General features: G+C 35.2%; 1 protein-coding gene across 12 annotated transcripts in view; it reads left to right on the top strand.

Annotated features, from left to right (window-relative positions):
• Nucleotides 1–20,079, top strand: part of GPHN (gephyrin) — a 641,743-nt gene that overhangs the window by 596,661 nt on the left and 25,003 nt on the right. For all 12 annotated transcript variants that reach the window (XM_044231062.1, XM_044231066.1, XM_044231068.1 and 9 more), the window contains one exon: nt 9,477–9,564. In XM_044231062.1, coding sequence (XP_044086997.1) covers nt 9,477–9,564 — 88 coding nt within the window. The remainder of the gene's footprint in view (nt 1–9,476; nt 9,565–20,079) is intronic.

The following is a 20,079-nucleotide window of genomic DNA, read 5'->3' as shown; positions in this document are numbered from 1 at the left end:
TGGCAAAAGGAGTAGCATTCCAAATGGATTTATGAAGCCTCTAACTTTCAAAAGTTGGGGAGCTGCTCCCTCAGGCTTAAATAGATGATGTTATACATTTACCTCTTAAATATAATAAGCAGTAATCATGATCCAAATAACAGAATCCACTTGGGGAAAATCTCTTAAAGTTCAGCATTAATTGAATTTCTAGTATGTCTAAAACTGATTTTAACCTTTGAGCTGTTTTGTTGTTGTTGTTGTTGTTTTTATATCAGCTTTAAAATAGCTTGGTAATGTAGCTTCCCAATGCTGACTTACACCTTCTAGCCTTGCAAGGCCTGAAGGGCTAAGAAATTCTCATAATTAAGAAGAGTTCCCCTTTCTGGAAAATTGCCATCACAGAAGCCTGCCCTAATCATATCATGCTGGGCTTTCTTGACTCTGTCACATATTGGTGTTTTGGATTTGAATTGCCTGTGCCTGTTGCTGCCAATTTGTGAAGCTGCCTCTTCACATTAAAGCTTGAAAAAGAAAGGGAATAAGCACTGCGATAGCAAACCAGGTTCTTATAAAATTGGCGTATTTAGAAGGTGTTATCAAGGTAGACCTCACAGTTATCAAGGTAAACTTCACAGGTCCTCACAATGGCAAAGCCCAGTGCTTTCTGTCTTCCAATTTGTGGAACAAACATATCCTAACATCTTAGTGTTTACCTGCTCTTCTAAAAGTAGAAAATTCTAACTACCAGGGAGAATTTAGATCCAAATTTAATTAATTCTTGTCATCTTTATAAACTGCCTTTCTTCTCTTATGAAATAAACACCTTTTTTGCTCAAAATGTAACATTTTGATTTTTGAGTCAACATAATAGATTTATCTTCTGATCGATTTCTAGATAGATTTATTTATTAAGTGAGGTCTCTCAGTTTCTATTGGCTAACCAGAAATATTCTTTCTACTTACCAAATGTGTTTAACAACCAGAGATTCTTCCTACTCTTGGGGACAGACATTTTTGGTGGCTTTTACAATTGCCTTTCTTAACCCTTAAGAGTTGCTGCTACAGTTGATATTACTGGTTCTTCTAAAAATGACCTCCAGGTATTACTTTACTTTTAGAAATTATTTTCTTCCAGAACAGTTTCCAGAAAGTCTTTCCTAATTATCCCATGCCAATTCTGATCATTCTGTCCCACTCAACATTTATACCATTTTACCTTGCATGTATTTTCATTTTAATTAATGTATTTGAATTCAATCAGTGATATTAATTTCATTGCTTATTTCATTCATTTTCCTAAATTTTTGTTTATGTTTTCTGCACTTAAAGGCAGAGACCATATTTTCTTCTGTCTTTACATGACTTTGTAGTGCATAAACACCCAGTGGGACTGAAGAAAGACTAAATGAGGGCTACATGTAGTATGGAGTTTAATCAATACATGAAATAGATACCCAGAAAATATTTGTAGTTGAGAAATTTATCCTGGACCTCTGAAGAAATTAGTATATGATTAGTATACGTCCAGAACTGGGGTTTTTTTGGAGGGGGTTTTGTTGGTGTCATTGTTATCTTGCTGTGATCAGCTGGCATCATTCCTTAATATCCAAATCCTAGAGTTTTTACTTTCCCACCGTCATCTTCACTCATTTTAAAAATGATACAACTCACAGTTGGTGTAACAGATGAAACAGGAAACTAATTAGCAGCTGTTGTCCATCTGTGTGTTTATATTAAATATTTTAAAATAAAACTGCATTTACATTCTGAATACTCTCTCTGAAATCCTTAAAATCTAAAGTTGGATAAAGGCTCTGTCTTGGTTTTGAATTTTATATTAGACTTCATGATAAAGAGAAAAAATTATGTCAGAGTCAGGATTATAGTAATTTAAGGCAGATAGAAATTTTAAAAAGCAAAAAGTCTGTACTGAAAGTGGGCTCTCAAAGCCCTCTGAAATCTGAAAAAATGTAGACATAGTATTCTTTCACAGAAATTGAAGTACATCAAGTATTGAGAAAGCTACATGCATTCTCTGAGATTTATTTTGAGATTTGCTTTACCTTTTCCTTTTATGTACTTTCTGTTAAATTTAAGCTTCTTTGATCAAAGCTTCTTTGATGTTCAGTTAAGTTAGAATTAAGTTAGAATTCCAAGGGAGAGTACAGTTGTTATTATTGGTAGCCATCTCCCAAGCTGAAAGTGAATATCATAACTTTGGAGGGAAAAATGCTTTTTTTTTTTTTAACTCAAGTCAAATAGCCAAATGTGCAGATAGTAAGAGAAAGAAAAGTATGATCTGCAAGATGAGTACTGTATTTCAGTGCTCTAGTTAGTTTCCTCTATGCTTTAGTCCATATGTGAAAGGAAATATTAATTTCAGCTATTTCTGTAGAATCAAAGTCTCTTAGAATTGAAAGGAACTTCCAATGTTAGCCAGTCAAGTCTTACACCCAGTACCGGAATTAGAGAAATTTCTCACAGCTAGCCATCAGGTTTTGTTTGATGCTTTTAATGAGAAATATCTTACTTGCATTATAAGGCAGCTCATTCTGTTCTTGAATGGCTCTGAATAACAGAGCCATTGTCTTGAATGACAACTCTGCCTCTCTGCCTGCCTCCATGTCCACTTGTGATGTATCTTTCTCTCTCTGTGTCAAATAAGTACATAAAATCTTTAAAAAAAAAAAATGCTTCCTCTCTTCTTCATCTTCCCCTATCTTAAGATTTCTGATCTGATCCATTTTTTTCATTTAGAGTTGTTTTTCTAGAACATTACTGGTTGACTTATAATCTGAATCTTTGCATTTTCACAAATATGATTCTTCTCTTCTGATAGTTGAATGGGTCTGACTAGGCATAGGATTTGGAAGTTGAAGGCTTTTTTTCTCTGAGAATCTTTATGGTAATCTATTATTTTATAGTTTGGGTATTGTAGGTAAGAAGTCTAAAGCCAATACTCTTTTTCCTTTGTTAACAAACCCAATCTTTCTGTCTGACAGCTTGTGAGATTTTCTTTTTATCTTTGAAATTACAAAATTTATCAAGACATTCTTTGGTTTATGTTTTTGGACAATCTTGTCTTGAACTCAGTAAATTTTTTTTTTACTTTCCAAGCCCTTTTCAAATTAGTGAAATTTTCCTCTATTTTCCCCCTCCATCAGTTCCTTTTTTTCTTCATGGAATTCTTATTGGTAATATGTCAGTCTCTTGCCCTGTCTCCCAAGTTTCTTATTATTTCCTACATTGACTTCCATCACTTCATTTTTGTACATTCCTTTGAAATATTTTGGTGAGGGGGGCAGCAGAGGAAGAAGGAGAGAGAGAATCTCCAGCAGACTCCCTGAGGAGTGCAGAGCCTGACTGGGGGCTTGATCTCTTGACCCTGAGATCATGACCTGAGCTGAAATCAAGAGTCAGATGCTTAATTGACTGAACCACCCAGGCGCCCCCATTTCTTTCAGATATTTCTACTACTTGGTCTTTCAGGCCACTAATTTATTTTGCATTAGGCACTATATTCACCTACATCTACTAAATTTTTAAACTTGAAATCAAGTTTTTCATTCCAGAACACCCTTTTAACATTATAAATCTATTTCCATTAGTGCTTTAATTGTTTGTTGTTATTCTTGCTGATATTATTTATTTCCCCAGCAGTTTTATTTCAGTAGAAGCTGTCCTAAATTGTGCTTATTCTTCTACCCTCCAGCTGCTGCCTTCTTATATTGCTGGTATTTTCCTTTGCCTACTGAGAGTGCTATTTATTCTCAGCCCTCAGGAAGCCGCTAGGGTATCATGGCCCTGATGTGAACATAGTTGTAGTAGTAAAAAGAATCACAAGTGGTAAAAGGCATGGAAATCACAACTCATGAATTGCAAGGCACCAACAGCAAGCTGCCAGTGTTCTATTGAAATACAAAAAAAGAAAGAAAAGAAAGAGAAAGGAAAGAAAGAATGATACATTTGTGCTTAAATTGGATTCCACTCAGCTTCAGGTGGTTCAAATCAGTGAATGTTAGAGATGGAAAGAATGTGGTCCAAATGTTATTTTATAAATAAGGATAATGAGACTCCAAAAGAATATTTGCTTTTCAGAATCATCTCAGCAGGAGACAAAACTGGGTTCTAGACTTTGTGACTCTCGGGGCTTTAATTAACAGTTTTATTTTCTCACTAAGTACTTAAAGTTTTAGCATTTTGTACTAAATCAACTCCCTTGTAGAATGCTTTTATATAATATTGGTACTCTAAGAGAACAATGGGTTGGTACTTAATAATTCAAGTGAAAATGGATAGAAAATGCTAGTAAACCAACAGTAATGCTAGTATTCAATATCTTTAAAGAAATGTTAATCGCCATTCAAATCTAATTTAAATTGCAGTTATTAATGAAGGAAGAATTAAATGATAACAATACCCCTTTAAGACATGCTATTCTTTGAGAAAAGGGAAGCTATTGGTATATACCAAGGAAAGGTAATCAACTTAATCCAGCATCCCCTCCAGTGGCATTGGTGAGAAGATAGTTCAAATTTTAAAAGTACAAATTGTCAGGTTTTTATCATCTCTATATAGCATCCATAAATAGGATTTATATATTTGGATAAAAATGATAAATAGCTTATATCTGGAGGCATACTAATATAACAAATTCTCTTTCATTATGTGAATATTTCTATAGTTTAAAAGAATAGAGTGAACAAAGGGTAACCTTGAACTTTTCACTGCCACTGTGAACCTCAGTGCCTTCTTCTGCCCTACCTACTACATAGAGTTGTGAAATTAACATATACCTGTGAAAGTGTATTGTTCGTTCAAAATGTGCATATTATTGTCATTACTTTTATTTCTTATATATCAAATGATCTAATATATACAAATTGATGTCATTTAAGAGACGTGTAAGATACATAATGTCATATTATATAATAAAAGATCAGAGTATGTTTTAGTTTTACTCTCCCTTCTTTGAGAAAATTAATATACCATGATCTATTTAACAAAACAGAAAATCCTGAATAGTTCTTATTTTATTATAACACCCACAATTATAATCCTTGTTACCTATTCCTTTTATCATTATTCAGAGTAATTGCTTGGTTTTAGAAAACAAACTTTTTTTTTTTCTTAAAAAAATGAGGTGAGAGGGAATATGAAGTAAATATGGGAAAATATTAGTATATGTCAAATCTGAAAGATAGATACATGGCTGTCATATGTTATGTTGGAAATATTTTTATCATTTAAAATATAATATGAATCATAAAAAGAGAGCAAAGTTATGACTTGTAAACAACCCATAAAAGTTATGTTTAATCAAAATCTTATTCAGTTTCTATCTGATTATAGGATTCAGAGTCACATTTGTTTCATTCCCCAGAATTATACTAACATGTCCACACATGCACTTTCCTAGTCAACACAGATAGATTATCACTTTTTGCCTTACCATTTGATTCTTTTGCACAAGGGCCCTTTCTCATGAGAATTTTCATCATATGATATGTCATATTCCTGAAAAAACTAGACACTCACTCTGATTAGTCAGTAGGATGGAAAAAACACATAATATGGATCCAGAGGCCCTAGTTCTAGCTCTGCCACTTATTACTCTACCTCACCTTTAGAACACTACCTTCGTTCACAGACCTGTACCCCTGGGGATAAAAATATATGTTTATAAAAAATAAAAAAAATTTAAAAAATGCAATATCTGTAAAACACAATAAAGCAAAGCACAATAAAACAACAACAACAAAAAGAACACTACCTTCGGAACACCTGGGTGGCTCAGCCTGTTAGACATCTGACTCTTGATCTCAGCTCAGGTCTTGATCTCAGGTTGCTGGGTGTGGAGCCTACTTAAAAAAATTAAGCACTGCTTTGCTCTGAATATTACTTTCTTTCTCTGTAAAATGAGCATGATATTACCTGTTCGATCTACCTCACAGACTTATTAAAGAAGGAATAAATAGAGTTATTACTCTATTTATACAACATAATGCAACATAAATGAAGTTATAGATCCTCTGACTGTTGGCCAGCATTTGTACCTGACCCTCTACTGAGCCATTATCTCTTATTAGATTCCAGACATCAGAAATATGTGACAGAAAGTAGAGTCAAAGAGAGGGGCAGAGGGGGATAGAGAAGAGTAAGACCCAAAGAATGCACTCAGCTGTGATTCTGAACAGAGTGACCCCCATGAGCTTTCCAACTTTGAAAATCAGTGTTTTGTGAATACACAAACACAGAGTAGAAAGTAACACTGAGAATGTTCTTTGAATACTAAAAAGCATGAAATCCCTTTTAGTTTATTTCTGTAAGTTAGAAAAGTCATACAGAGAGCTGATGACACTTCAGTTTTATAAAACAGGAAAAAACATCTTACCCAGGTAATGTAAAAACAAATGAGGGAAAAAAAAAATCACTGAAATGTTTGTTTATTTGTATCATTAACTAGCAGATCCCAGGACCTTTAGCCACCTATAAAAATTAATACTGAGATGTAGATGTCACTGCTGCTTTGTTTCCAGGGACTTTACCATAATCCTCTAAGATTGACATGTTATAAATTATATATTATAAAACTGGTGAAATTAGCCGATGTCTCTTTGTACTAACACAAAATTATATTTTGTTAATAATATTTATTGTCCATTCACCTGAACCACTTTCCACATTATCCTGTGTTTGTGTTTTTCCATTTACTCCATTGACCAAACATTTGCCTCAGCCTGATGATAATATCCAGCAAGGCAAGGGGCCCAAAGCTCTGGACATGCAGTGAACAGAAACCCAGCATGTACATATCTTATAGTATTTTAATACAACAGAATAAGTTGCTGTCTTTTTCACTAATATAAATTGAAAAAGACTGATGAAAATTCTGTACAAAATACTTAATTCAAAACTACTTTAAATATTATTGAGTATAATTCTTCTAAGATGTTTGCCCAACCAGTTTAACTTTGAAAGGGATTTTTTTAAGGGTTTTGTTTTTTTTTAAGTTTTACACATAGATCCTATCTTTACCAAATACCTGAGAACCTTTTTGGCTGCATAAGCAATTAACTAGATGATTTTAGAGTCCTTATGTTGGTAGTTTGAAGCCCATATGAGCTATTTTCCAAACTTCTGTGTTTGTGTCTTTTTCTTGGGAGCTTGCTCCTCAGAGCCAAACAAACCCCAGTATACTCGTAGATAGGCCAGTACTTGGAAAGGAGAATTTTATCCAGATCCAGTAAGAGAATCAACCAGTAAATGAAACTAACATGTTTATATGTTTATAAACATATGGCATGTTTACATATCATATAAACATATATATGATATGTTTATATGGTATGTTAGGTTAGGTATGTTTATATGATAAGCTTCTGTCAGTAGTACAGCAATAATAACAACTAACCTTTCTTTAAAACTTAGTTTGTACTGTGTAGTATTCCATAAACTGTATTATGTGTATTGTGTCACTTACTCCTCATAGCAACCCTGTATTATCTCTACTTAATAGATGGAAAGCTGAGGCAAAGAGAAGTTAAGCAATTTGTCCAAGATTCTACATCTAGCAAATAATAGCATCAGGATTTAAACTCAGGCAGTCTGATTTAAGAGTTTATACTCTTGATCTCTGTGCTACGCCACTTCCCAACTAGCTTATCTCTTCAAGAGCCTTAGTGAGTTGAAGGCGGCCTATCAGGTGAATCTCAAGTTCCTCTCCCTACCTCTATCAACCTTAGATAACTAATCATCTTCTCCTTCAAGCACTTTTCCTCCTCCTTTCTCCCTCCCTCCCTCATGAAACAGTGCATTAAGGTAAAGGGATGTGAAAAAACTTCACTACCAAGGGTAATTAGGGGGAATGTATGCTATTTCCTTGAGACATCATTTGGTTTCAAGTTAACAAAAAAACACTGAGGCTAGCTTTAGCAAAAGAAGGGCTTATGGGAAGCTGTATGGTTATCTCATGGAACCCAAGAGCAAAATAGTCCTCAAGAGGAACTAAACTCAAGAACTGGAAAAATAGGGGTGCCTGGGTGGCTCAGTGGGTTAAAGCCTCTGCCTTTGGCTTAGGTCATGATCCCAGAGTCCTGGGGTCAAGCCCCACATGGGGCCCTTTGCTCTGCAGAGAGCCTGCTTCCTCCTCTCTCTCTGCCTGCCTCTCTGTCTACTTGTGATCTCTGTCAAATAAATAAATAAAATATTAAAAAAATAAAAAAAAAGAACTGGAAAAACAAAAACTAGGATTGTTCCCTTTTTAGATGTGCATGTTAGATGTTCATGGGGGAGAAAGAGATCTACCCCCCTTCCCCACAGTGTAAAAAGTTCTCAGAAAACAAAGGTATAGGCCAGACAGATACTCCTCAAAAGACTCCCTTTCTGTACTCCCATCATTTGAAGGGGAATTCAAGTGCATATTACCAGTACCTTTGTATGGAATTCAAATAGTAACTAGATAACTAGGTAAATAGGTAAATAGTAACTAGGTAACTTTTTAGCTAACCCTTACCTTCCTATCCCCCTCTAAGCCCTGTTCCTAGCACTTTGGTTTTTTCCCTTAATTTATCAATCTCAACTTATGCCTCTGTAACCCTTCTAACATCCAGAGGATAGACTTGATTTTGCTTCATCTCTTCTTCCCAGGCCTTTGACCTGTGCAATCAAAGGTCCTGTAAACTGATCTTTTCAGTTGACTCTCAGGAATCTGCCTAGTTTCAATCCCTAATATTCATCTTGTCCTTTTACCTTCTCAGAATATTTCATACAGATTCTGCTTTCCTTGTTTTTTCCTAGTAAACACCTATTGCCTCTTCATATTTCTAGGGAACTCCCACCACCATCCTTGTCTGGCTAGATGAAGTCCCAATTCTTGAGCTTGAGGGCCTGACTATGGGCCTTGACTATCCCAGTCATTCTAAGTCCTTCACTATAGACAGTTCTTTTTCCCCATATTAATCTCCACTGAGGCTGCATCACAGGCTGATCCTCTTTACAAGGCCCTTTCTCATTCCTTCCACCTGTGAAAGTCTGAAGGCTTAACTAGTTTAAATCATATTCCCTTTATAAAGAGTCTTGTGTGACCTCTCCCAGCACCTAGGGTCACCAACCATCCTGGTCTGCCTGGGATTTCCTAGGACATGTGACTTTCAGTACTAAATCTTGGATTATCCTAGATAAACTGGGATGGTTAGATAGCCTACCAGCACCTCAATATCTCCCCCCATTATGCTGCCTTGTTAGAACAAAAAGCCCCATGAAAGTACCAGTAGCCACTACTTCCACACTTATTAGGTTCTTTCTCTGCAATAAGAGTTATGTTTCCATTGAGCAGAGACCTTTTTGTTTCCCACTTCTTGCAGAATATAGTGCGATACTCATATTAATGCCTACTCAGTGAATAAAGTGGTTTAGTTTTAAGTTGGCATTTAAATATCTAAATACTAAAATCTTTTCTTGTGGTTAACTTATTTGTCTTTATTTTTTTCCAGCCCAGATGACTTACTCAATGCCTTGAATGAGGGTATCAGTCGTGCTGATGTCATCATCACATCAGGGGGTGTTTCCATGGGGGAAAAGGTATGAAAATATGGGGTTCATGAAAATTTATCTAAGGTAATGACCTTGATTAACTGTAGTCTGGTGGATATCTGTTATCTGTAACCAGACCTGTACAAATCTGAAAAATCCATAAGGCTTCAGAAATTTCTGGGCATTCTAAAAGGGATGCAGTGTAAGTAGAAGGCTTACCTCAGAAACAGCTTGAAGAATCCTATAACTTTCAAAATTATTTTCATGTTCCTTTGAAGATTTGTTTCTTTGCTTACTCACCTTTACTATAACATTAGGACTTCCTTTATAAGTGATATTTACCCAAAATCCTGTCCTCCTCTGCCATATATTCCAAACCTGAAAAAGAACCCTTAGCTCCTCACAGGGAAGAAAGACAGGATTAGGCATTGCCTTGCCCCTTTGACAAATAATAATGATCATAATCATAATAATGAGGAAAATAAAATACAAATATATATAAGTATATATAGGATTTTATAAGATTAAGTATATTTGCATAAAATATATGCTTAGTCCTTTAAAAATCACAATTTTAATGTTTCAGTATCATTGAGTTTATATATCTTAATGAAATGTGTTGGTTCATGATGGCTATTGGGTCCATTGAATAATACTATAAAAGCAAAATATACTTTACTACAATAACCAGCCTGATGTTTTCGCTCAAAAATATTTCAGAACACAAAATATTTTGCTAGCCTATAATCCCTTTCCATTTTTTTCTTTTTTTCATATTAATGACTTAAATGAAAAATTATAAAAATATTGTCATTATAGGGGACGCCTGGGTGGCTCAGTTGGTTAAGCAGCTGCCTTCGGCTCAGGTCATGATCCCAGCGTCCTGGGATGAGTCCCACATCAGGCTCCCTGCTCAGCGGGGAGCCTGCTTCTCCCTCTGTCTCTGCCTGCCATTCTGTCTGCCTGTGCTCGCTCTCTCTCCCTCTCTCTCTCTGACAAATAAATAAAATCTTTTAAAAAAAATTGTCATAATAGCAGTTATTACTAAAATTCAGATTTTTCCAAGAACACCATTTTTAGCTAGATCTTATATGTAATGATTGTTCTTGGTCTCTGCCCTATCTAGCTATAAAACTGCCTAAATTTATAACCTGTGTGGCAGAAGTTAGTGGTGTGAACAGAGAATGCCTACCTTTCATTCACAACTAGTTTTAGAGTGTGTAAAAATAGCCCTTGAGTGGCCAAAAACCATAGAAGAAAAATAGAGACTCTCAACCCAAGACTACCATCTCAGTTTACATCCAGGAGTGAAGGTATTGAAGTGTGAGCAGTATTCTCCTTATAGAAGCCAGATTGCTGGATTAGTCTTTCCTCAAAGTCTCCTGGAAGTCCTTAATCCCAGGTCAAGCAATTGCTGCAGACCTCTTCTGAGATCACAAAGGCCAGAACTGAGGTCTGCATTATAGTAGAGCTATAAGAAATAATTTTCAACCTGTCTGTTTTCATTAGCATCAAACTGCCTGTGGTACTCTGAATAACACAAGAGCAAACCCTGAAGTTAAGAGTACTGGAACATTAATTTTGTTGTTTCAAGGGAGTATTTAATGTATAATTTATCTTGGTTTTTAATGAGCTTACTTAATGGGACAATACATTCTATTTGGCAAACTTGAAGTTTGTCTTTTCCAATACTTCTGAAAAGGCAACAAGCTTATAACATACATAGGCTTGGCAATTGTAGCTTAAGTATGGTAAGGATAGAACACTTCTCAACCTTAACCTTCTTTATTAATGCTAACAAAGATGTCAGTAGTTGTCCTAGGGATTTGCTCACAAATAAATAGTGGCAATATAGTAATGCATATTGGTTTTATTTATTTTATTATCTGTCTGGTAAGATACTTACACTAAACCTTTAATACTAAGCAGGAGATTTTAGGAACTAGGCATCCCATAGTAATACATGAGAGCTAATAATTGTCGTTCTTGCCTCCTTGAGTGGGAATATGATGAAAGAGGAACCAGGAAGAAAGAGATAAAACATAAATGCAGCAAACTCCTGCCAACCTGCAAATTCTAGTTGCCAAAATAATTCAGTTGTACTTCAATAGCAGAAAGAAAAGCCTAAGAGACAGAACATCTGTTCCAGCCCAAGGGCTGAGCCTGAAAACCAGTCACTGAAAAGATAAGAAGGTCAAGGAAAGAGCCAAAAGCATTATGTAGCAAACATGAATCTTACATGCAGAAACTCAGGTATGCAAGAATATCATTTACTTGATTCAACTTAAATCCTACTATGAGCACTTACGCTACAGAACTGGCAGGAAATTTTATTAAGCCATTATGGAGCTCACCTGCTCCAAGGATTATGCCAAGAAACTGATAGGGGCTTAACAGACTAACAGTGGATCAGGGAGATACAGATGGTCACCAGTCTGCACTGAATACATCTGCAATATCCCTGTAGTGCTATGATCTCAGGTATTTGCTCCTTTAGGCCTGGCTAACAACACCGGGGTCATGGGAAAGCTGGGAGCCTTGGGGCAGGGGGAAGGGACACTGGCTGCATATAGGACCCACAGACCTCAGTCCTCTTCTCAGCCAAGAAGAAATAGCCTTCCACAGTTGCTTCCCTCAAAATCTTTTCCTACCTCCACCTCTGCCCCAAAGTGCTTATTTTTTATAAAACACTGACAGTTTCAAGTAAACAGTATCAGCTTTTTGCTCTGAAAACTAAAGAATTATATGCATGACTATGAATTTTCCACAACCTACAGAATTGTAAAATAGTTCAAAGACAATGAAAGGGGGAGATTACCAAAAAGGACACACTAGATTGGGCCCCCAGTAATTTTTTTTTTTTGCCTATTTAAAAGTCTCTTAATGGGGACGCCTGGGTGGCTCAGTTGGTTAAGCAGCTGCCTTCGGCTCAGGTCATGATCCCAGCGTCCTGGGATCGAGTCCCACATCGGGCTCCTTGCTCGGCGGGGAGCCTGCTTCTCCCTCTGCCTCTGCCTGCCATTCTGTCTACCTATGCTCGCTCTCTACCCCTCTCTCTCTCTGATAAATAAATAAAATCTTTAAAAAAAAAAAAAAAAAAGTCTCTTAATGTTTCCTGATAATGTTCCTCTCCTACCTCATATGATCAAAATAATCACAAAGATCATTATTGATCGCAAAAAAAGGCTTATCTTAGAGATTGCCCTTGTTATTTCATAGCAAATTTATTAATTAATCATATAGGCCTCCATGAATTTGTTTTGCAAATCTAGAGCCATAAAGCAATAGAATATTAAATTAACCAACAATATCCCAAACAAATAAATACAATAAAATTTCTCTTATTATTTCATTCAGCTCTATGGCATTCTTGTTCTGCTAGATCTTGGGTTAGCGATCTGCTTTCATGAAGCCATCTGCTTCTATTCTAAAGAGCCCTGGGATTCCTGACAGTCTGCTGGCACTACATAAAAGTTATCTAAGCAATCTCATTTCAGGTGCCTATACCCAAAAGACTGTTCTTTGAAGTGTCACTAGTGCAAAGTACCTATGATAATCCTTTTCCCTAGTGCTCTTGAATTTTTGTTGCAGGCACAAACTATTTACTGTAGCTTTTAGCAGAACCTTCAGGCAAGCATTAGAGTAAAACAGAAATTTCCAAAGGTGACAGATCCTTAATAGCTGTATTTAATTTATCACTGTAACTAATAATATCAGAATAGAATTCTCTATTCAGATATAGTATGTAACTATGTCATAAAAGTTTTGATGTGTTTCCCCTGAGGATGCAGACATACTATGGACAGCAAAAGCATTGTCAAATCTCCAGGCATGTCCCATAAAGCATAAAATTTCTGAAATATTTATATTAACATTTTATACATATGGATCTAACCCAGGGCACACCAAGCCTCTCTTCTCAGATATGACAACAACTGCCCTCACATGACACTCTTACAATGGTAATATATCAAACAAACCTAATTATTTCTAACATCTCTTTTTATAAGATGAAAGAAAAAATCTTTGTGATTTTCTAGAGAACTTCTAGGAAATTTCAAAGATAGCTTTAGGTGTGAAAGATAGTCTGAAATTTTTACTTTTTACTAAATTTAGGTCTGATCTTTAGAAGGCAAAATCAAAAGAGTTGTCAAAAAAGAATTGGGTACTTGAATAAGATAGAATCATGGGTACCTGAGAAACAGTACTGGATACCTAATTTTCAAAGCAAGAATAAAATATTTGGAAATAAGCACAGAAAGTAACATAATTATAAATAATCTCAGCTCATTTGTCAATGAGGAAACTTTGTTCTTTATTTTTTCTTTAAATAAAGGCAAAATAAACATAAAGCCCAAAAGGGAAATTATATAAAAAATAATCTAGAGCTTCATGGGCAAAGCATTAATCAGTAAACCATCAGTAAGCTCATCAAACCTGAGTGAACTTACTAAAATTTTAATATAGTTCTCAGCTTCATTTTAGGCACAGGTACTATAAGCCAAGGCAAATCAAAATCTCTTCCAAAGTTTTGTCTTTTATTATGTTATTTTATATTTTGAAACAAACCGCCATTTTACTTCAGAACAAAGAGTGGGCCCCAGACCCATGAGGGTCCCTAAGACACTTTAAATGGATCTGCAAGGTCAAAACAATGTTCATAATAAAACTAAGGCTTTATTTGACTTTTTTATTCTCCTTCTCTCATGAATGTGCCATGAGTTTTTCCAGTGGCTGTATATTGTATTCTATCGCATCAGACCCAAGGCAGAAACAAATAAAAAGATCCAACTGACTTATCTTAAGCCTAACATTAGAGAAATTTTCAAAATTATAAAAACAATGCATAAAAAAGTTACTTATATTTACATGAAATGGTCTTGTCATTGCTATTTCCAAATGAAACAACAAATTTAAAAAAAATTAGCTTCAATTTCTAATACAGTATATATCTATTAGAAATAACCTACATGAACAAAATCTCTGGGGATCCATATAAATTTTAATTTAAGAGCATGTAGAGTGTCCTGAGAACAAATATCAGGATTGGACTTTAAAAATATGTATACTCTTTCCTTAAAAAACTGTCTGTCATTATTGTTCCTAGAAAAATGTAACACCTATATTTCATTATAATGTTCAAAAAAATAACTAATTTTTATTTCACAGTGAAAACTAGATAATTGAGAAATCATACATAAGCATTTGAGCAGATTAGCCAAGTTCGTAATCACACAGAATATAATTTACTATAGCCACATGCATCCCTTTGTACTTTCTTATTGTAGTAAAGACAAACATATTAATTAACATGACCTAAAGATATAAGCCTCTCTCTAGCATATAAAAATAAGAAGCAAAGTACATTAGCTTTAAAATGAAAGTATGGGTGCCTGGGTGGCTCAGTGGGTTAAAGCCTCTGCCTTCGGCTCAGGTCATGATCCCAGGGTCCTGGGATCGAGGCCCGAATTGGGCTCTCTGCTCAGCGGGGAGCCTGCTTCCCTTCCTCTCTCTCTGCCTGCCTCTCTGCCTGCTTGTGATCTGTCTGTCAAATAAATAAATAAAAAATCTTTAAAATAAAAGTATGAATTGTCCCCAACTTACAGTGGTTCAACTTAACAAATTTTCAACTTTACAATGGTGTAAAAGTTACACCCATTAGTAGAAACCATACTTCAAATTTTTAATTTTGATCTTCTCCCAGGCTAGCAATATCCAGGGCATTAATCTCTCATGATTTTGGGCAACCACAGCGAGCTGCAGCTCCCAGTCAGCCACAATCATAAGGGTAAACAACTGATAAACTTACAACCATTCTGTACCATACAGCAATTCTATTTTTTCACTCTCAGTACGGTATTCAACAAATTACATCACATATTCAGCACTTTATTATAAAATAGGCTTTGCAGAAGTGTTCTGTAATGTGTGTTCTGGACATGATTAAGGTAGGCTAGGCTAACTATGACATTGGGTGGGTTAGGTTTATTAAATACATTTTCAACTTATGATATTTTCAACTCACAATGGGTCAGGTGGTAACCTTATCATAAGTGAAGAAAGATCTGTATATTAACTTAAAATTATGCTTAGTTATCAATGATCCAATATTCTTACTTAAAAGTCATCTAGGTATCTGATAATTATTTGTTAATTAATTTAATATCAGTTCAATAAGATTTTGTTACTTAAAGATCCTGAATATTATTTTCAAGCTGACATACTACAAACATAATTACTATTGAAATTTAAAGTTTGTCAGAATAATGATTCAATTATATTGTACCCAATTTTACATTTTTCACATTCTTAAAATATTATGTAAGAAAAGCATTAGCTTATTTGATGAATAAACCTATATAAATTTAAGAAAAACAAACCCAATCAAAATAAAAAGTATTTGCTTAATTATACTTAACACTGATAAATAAGAAAAAGAACATGGCTGGGTTTTCACAATGACTAAAGTTATTTATCAAAGATTTATCTTAGCTTTGTGATCTTTGATGCTTAAAATTATAAGAATACCTTTTAATGTAGCTCATTTAAAATATAAGTTAAATTTCCTTATTATCTGATAATTTTAGAAAGATTCTATTTATTTAATAAGTTCTTTATTTCTCTTTTAGAACAGAGTACCTTTAATTTAACAGACAATATAATTATTTCGATAGAGTTTTCTTCTTCCCCCTGGCAAAGCAAACTTTATTGTGGCCCTAAAATGGGGGTGCTTCCCTCCAGATCCTGCTGAAACTGAGAGTTGTAGATTAGGGGCTCTTGGACGGCCCCTCCCAACACCACCACCATATTCAGACTCAGATGAACTGGGGTGGGATAGAAGGAGTTTGGTAGAAGGGAAGTACTCTGAATTCAAAGCATACCCTGAGGAAGGCCCACTCTGCATGATGGTCTCATAAGCATATGATCTATGAATATTTTCCAGAAGTAGGAAAACATTACACACTCACAAAATGAGATAAATGCCTTTCTGGATCATAGACACAGATGCATAAAAAACATACAGCTTCATCTCAACAACTTCAACTACAGGTCACAAATAAATACAGAAACAAAAAAAACTTACCAGTCCACAAATAAAGAGCTGTTTCCCTTCCTAGAGATCATAAAGTTCTTAACTGGTTAAGGCTCAAAATGACAGTAAGACAAATAAACAAGAAAGACCGATAAGACAGAGTCTCTGTCTTCTCTTACCTGAGATTTCAATCATCCACTTGTAGGAATCATTAGACTGTAAAACCAAATTCCCAATCATGGCTGCCACAAGGGGGAATACCTTATTCGCCATGCATGGAAACAAAAATAGAATCAAAATAAATAAAGGGAACAAAATGAGAGAAACCAAAATTTAGCAGAGTTCAAGTTTTATTGCTGCTTGGCCTTCACTCCACGAACCTAAGTAGTGTGGCCAGGTGAAAGCCACCTGTGAAGTGCACTTTTCTAGCTCTTAAGTTTACCTGGCTCCATCAAGTAAATCCATGGGGCATCTCAGTGGAGCCTCCAGAATTATTAAAGTGTAATGTTTTATAGATAAAATAACGAATTTCATATACTTATGAAATAAACACAGGTCAAGATTTTGTTTAACCCATTAGCTAATGAAGGAACCAGTAAGATGTTACTACTGGTTCAAAGGAGAATTCAAAGAACACACATACATACATATAATCAATTATATCTTCACAGAATTAATTTGCATTTCTTTGAGTAATAATCTTATTTGCCATCAGTTTTCCCAGCTTAAATTTTTTTAAGTTTTTAGTTTAATTCCAGTTAGTTAACATATAATGTTATCCTAGTTTCAGGTGTACAATATAGTGATTCAACACTTCCATGCAACACCTAGTGCTCATCACCACAAGCACACTCCTCAATCTCCATCCCCTATTTCACCCATCCTCCCACTGACCTCCCCTCTGGTAACCATCAATTTGCTCTCTATAGTTAAGAGTCTGTTTCTTGATTTCTCTCTCTCTCTCATTTTTTCCCTTTGCTTGTTTGTTTTGTTTCTTAAATTCCAATATGAATGAAATCATATGGTATTTTTCTTTCCCTGACTGCCTTATTTTGCTTAGCATTAAACTCTCTGGCTCCATCCATGTCATTGCAAATAACAAAGTTTCATTCTTTTTTATCACTGAATAATATTCCATTTCTACACCTTAATTTTTAGAAAATAGCTCAAAGATGATAAAACACACAAACCAGAAGGTTGTGCTACAATGGACATCCAGTAGTCTTTGTTGCCCATTTTAAAGTCTTTCACAATTTGTCTAATGTTATTTTTTCTTACCTGCGTTGAGGAAAGGCCTTGTTTCTTCATCCATTCATTTTTCTTTTTCCTTTCTGACTCTAGCTTTCAGGATATCAGACAGAGATCCTTGCTGCTTCTATAGGTAAACAGAAACTTAAGAACAGTGGTGATTCTCAGCCTTTATGGCTATGTCTGGTACAGGCTTTCTCTCTGTCACAAGAAACATGAATATTCATGTTCAAAAAGAATGAGAGGCATTTTTTTCCCAAGAAAAATAAAATACTTCCATTCATTTTGCAAAATTGTAATGAGTATATCTGCTTTCCAAACTCTGTGTCATAACCTTTAAGGCCCTGCAAGTATGGCCTCTGTCTCTCCAACCTCATCTTATGCCTTTCTGCTCATTCACTACCTTTCATTGTCTTTTCACTTCTAGACACATTCTTTACTGCTTTAGAAGCTTTGGTATGTATGTTCCTCTGCCTGGAATTCTCATCTCCTCACACTTCATATGGCTGAATCCTTCTCATTCTCACCACCTCTTTTAAAATGGCCTTTCCTTATTCTCCACCCCGCCCACTATTCTCTATCCCAGCACCTGCTTATTTCCTTCATAGCATGTACCATGCTTTATAATTATTTTATTTATTGGCTTACTTATTTTAGGCTGTCTTTGTTGGTAAAATACAACAGAACATCTTTGTTTCAGGGACCAAGTCTGTTCTTGTTCAACATTAAATCTCTAGCACATATAGAATATGTGATATATGATAGACTCAAAAATATTTGTTGAACTAAGAAATGAATGAATGGCATGTGCTATTCAGTAAGGATTTCTTATATATACAAGTTTCCTGTTCTTTCAAACTATGTAGTCCAATAAAGGATACATACATTTTATCAGGCAATTGCAGTAGAACCTAGGTGTATGATATCAGAAGGACATAATATTATAAAAGCACATAAGGTCTGAAGAGTTCTGCTTCTACTGTGATACAGTGGTTTATTTGGACCAACCCTCCCACCAAGAACAACTGTAAAAGCTATATAATTTTTTTTCCTTATTTTAAAGAAGAAAAAATAAAAAGCTGGTGTCTGAAAAGAACAACTAAGAGAGCCAGGATTCAAGGCACCAACATCTCTGAGAAGTGAACCACAGAGAAGGAGCACTAGAATTCTTCACCGCATTTTTCCTCAAAGCATTTACTAATTCCTAAGCCAGGAGAATGGGGGAGGTATAATGGTACAAGAGACCAAAAAGCCAACCGTAGCAGAATAGCTAGGAGGTTAAGAAAATAAACAGAATTTTTAGCAGTTTTGAATTTCAGGGCCTGCATGAGTGGATACCTGTAAATATCTCAAGCTCTCAGTTTAAACCTTGGAGTGCTCTAGGAACAAGGACAAACTGGAAATATACCAGCCTTCACACAGACTGAAATTGAGCATCAAATTATCTCAATCTCTGATTAGGTCAGGCAATCTTTACTTTAACAAACTGGCAATGGAAATTAAATCCTTTCTAGAAAAATATATCATCCTCTAGAACTTCTTTAATTTTTTTCACATTAAATGTTTGGGCTTCAGTTTTTAAAATCACCAGACATGCCAGAGACAGGTCAAAATCACTAAAAACTGAGAAAGAAAAACAAGATAGAACAGCCGTAAAAATAATGCTGATGTTTATTTGGTCCCCTGTGAAATTTTAAAAACTGTAATTAATATTTTTAAGAAAAAAGAAATGACAAATGTAGAATTTCACTGGGAAGCTAGAGTCCATTCAGTATATTCAAAATTTTAGAAAAGGGATGGAAAATATGGAAATAAGCATAAAAGACATATGGGCTCTGGTAAAAGGTCTAACATACATGTAATTAGAGTCCAGAAGGATAGGAAAGAGAGTGAGCAGAAGAAATATTTAAGAACTATTGGCAGAGTTTTCCAAAACCAATGAAAGACATCAGGCCAGAAATTCAAGGAAGTCTGCTAATGTCAAGCAGGATAAATACAAAAAACAAACAAATAAACACATACCCAAGTAATCATAGCAAAACCACTGAAAACCAAAGACAAAGAAAAAGTCTTGCCAGAAGGATACATTACCTCCAAAGGACCAAAAATAAAACTAACAAATGATAAGATATGATGAAACTCGGAAAGCAATGGCATAGCATTGGTAGAGTGATGAAAGAAAATAAGGGCTGGTGTAGAACTGTATATACAACAAAAAGTACCTTAGGGGTGCCTGGGTGGCTCAGTGGGTTAAAGCCTATGCCTTTGGCTCAGGTCGTGTT

The sequence above is a fragment of the Neovison vison genome, chromosome 13, assembly GCF_020171115.1.
Source record: "Neovison vison isolate M4711 chromosome 13, ASM_NN_V1, whole genome shotgun sequence".
NCBI lineage: Eukaryota > Metazoa > Chordata > Mammalia > Carnivora > Mustelidae > Neogale > Neogale vison.
Note: the sequence above shows the minus strand (reverse complement) of the source record. Positions and strands in the feature narration are given on the sequence as shown.